Source organism: Trichinella spiralis (genome assembly GCF_000181795.1).
Source record: "Trichinella spiralis strain ISS 195 chromosome Unknown Scfld2390, whole genome shotgun sequence".
Classification (NCBI taxonomy): domain Eukaryota; kingdom Metazoa; phylum Nematoda; class Enoplea; order Trichinellida; family Trichinellidae; genus Trichinella; species Trichinella spiralis.
Genome location: NW_003529329.1, coordinates 1 through 1,227, shown reverse-complemented (window position 1 = coordinate 1,227; position 1,227 = coordinate 1). Strand labels below are relative to the sequence as shown.

Below are 1,227 nucleotides of genomic sequence, written 5' to 3'. Positions count from 1 at the left end.
AATCAAAGAGGATTGAAATTATAAACACCAACATTATGCTGGCGTACACAATCAAACTAAGAGGAACAGGTTGGGAAGTTGGTGCTCAATTTACCTGAAATTAAAAAAATGAAACAAAAAAATTAGCAATTCATTACAGACATTTAATGAAGTACTTCTTTGAAATGCTCAGCCAAAAATACAATCTGAACACTGCAAACACCAAGCTGGAAAACGCAAATCAAGAAGTTTGTTATATAACTAAAGAAGATGCAATAAACGTTTATTATAAAATGAAAAATATTCAACTAATAAATAGATATACAGTGCCGTTTTGCTGTAGTTTCGCACCGCAATGGGGCCGTAGTCAAAAGCTTTCTTAGCCAGATGTCCATAGTCCAATTCCAAGTGACCAGTTCTGAGTAAATGAATGAAACACTTATGTAATATACAGAAGTAAAATTTTTTACTTGGAACATAATAGCTGGGCACACTGGACTAGCATCAACATACAATACGCACTTGAAAAACCAATTACAAAAATTAGCATTAAGCTCATCTAAACAGTAAATATCGTAAATTTCAATGGTTAATTGATGATATAATATTTGAATTTAAAAAATTCAAACAAACTCTTAGAAACATACCCAAAGACCAGCCATTTTAAATGATACAGGTAAAGCAAAACAACCAGGACCAACCATGCAACGCAAAATGTTCATTAAAGTTCGTGGACTTCTAACAAGTAAATGAAAAAATATAATACAATAGATACAAATAATAATAATTCTTAATATTATATGATGTACGAGACAAGATGAGCTGCATTTCTTTCATTGGCTATTTCTTGGCACAACGGTGCTGCTTGTGAATCTGTTTGGAGAGAATTGTCAGATCCACTCGCTTCAACAAAGTTGTCGGAGTTTTCATTTTCCATAGCCTGAAAAATATATATATAATACAACCTATTTTACAAGATAAACAAGCAAACTTATATATTAAATATGCTTTAATGCAACACTGGAAATTTTTAATGTTTAACAAAATATATATGTAAAAATGCCTAATTTTAATATAACAAAATAAAATTAAGCTCAAAGCTGAAATATAATCATTATTAAAAATTTCCCAATCATTTTTTACATAATCATTCATATTAATAATTTTCTTATTAAAACTCTTGAATTTATCAGTTAGAACAACAAAATATATTCTTCTGTACAACGTGTAGATTTGGAATTTGAGATG

At 29.4% G+C, this 1,227-nt stretch overlaps 1 protein-coding gene across 1 annotated transcript; it reads right to left on the bottom strand.

The window, feature by feature from the left end:
* Window positions 1-240: 240 nt before the first annotated feature.
* Tsp_14044 (putative amino acid permease F59B2.2) lies at window positions 241-916 on the bottom strand. Its single transcript, XM_003368491.1, has 2 exons — window positions 789-916; window positions 241-397 (listed from the first exon to the last, which is right to left on the bottom strand). The coding sequence occupies exons 1-2, from the start codon at window positions 914-916 to the stop codon at window positions 241-243; spliced, it is 285 nt and encodes a 94-aa protein (XP_003368539.1).
* Between the last annotated feature and the right edge of the window lie 311 nt (window positions 917-1,227).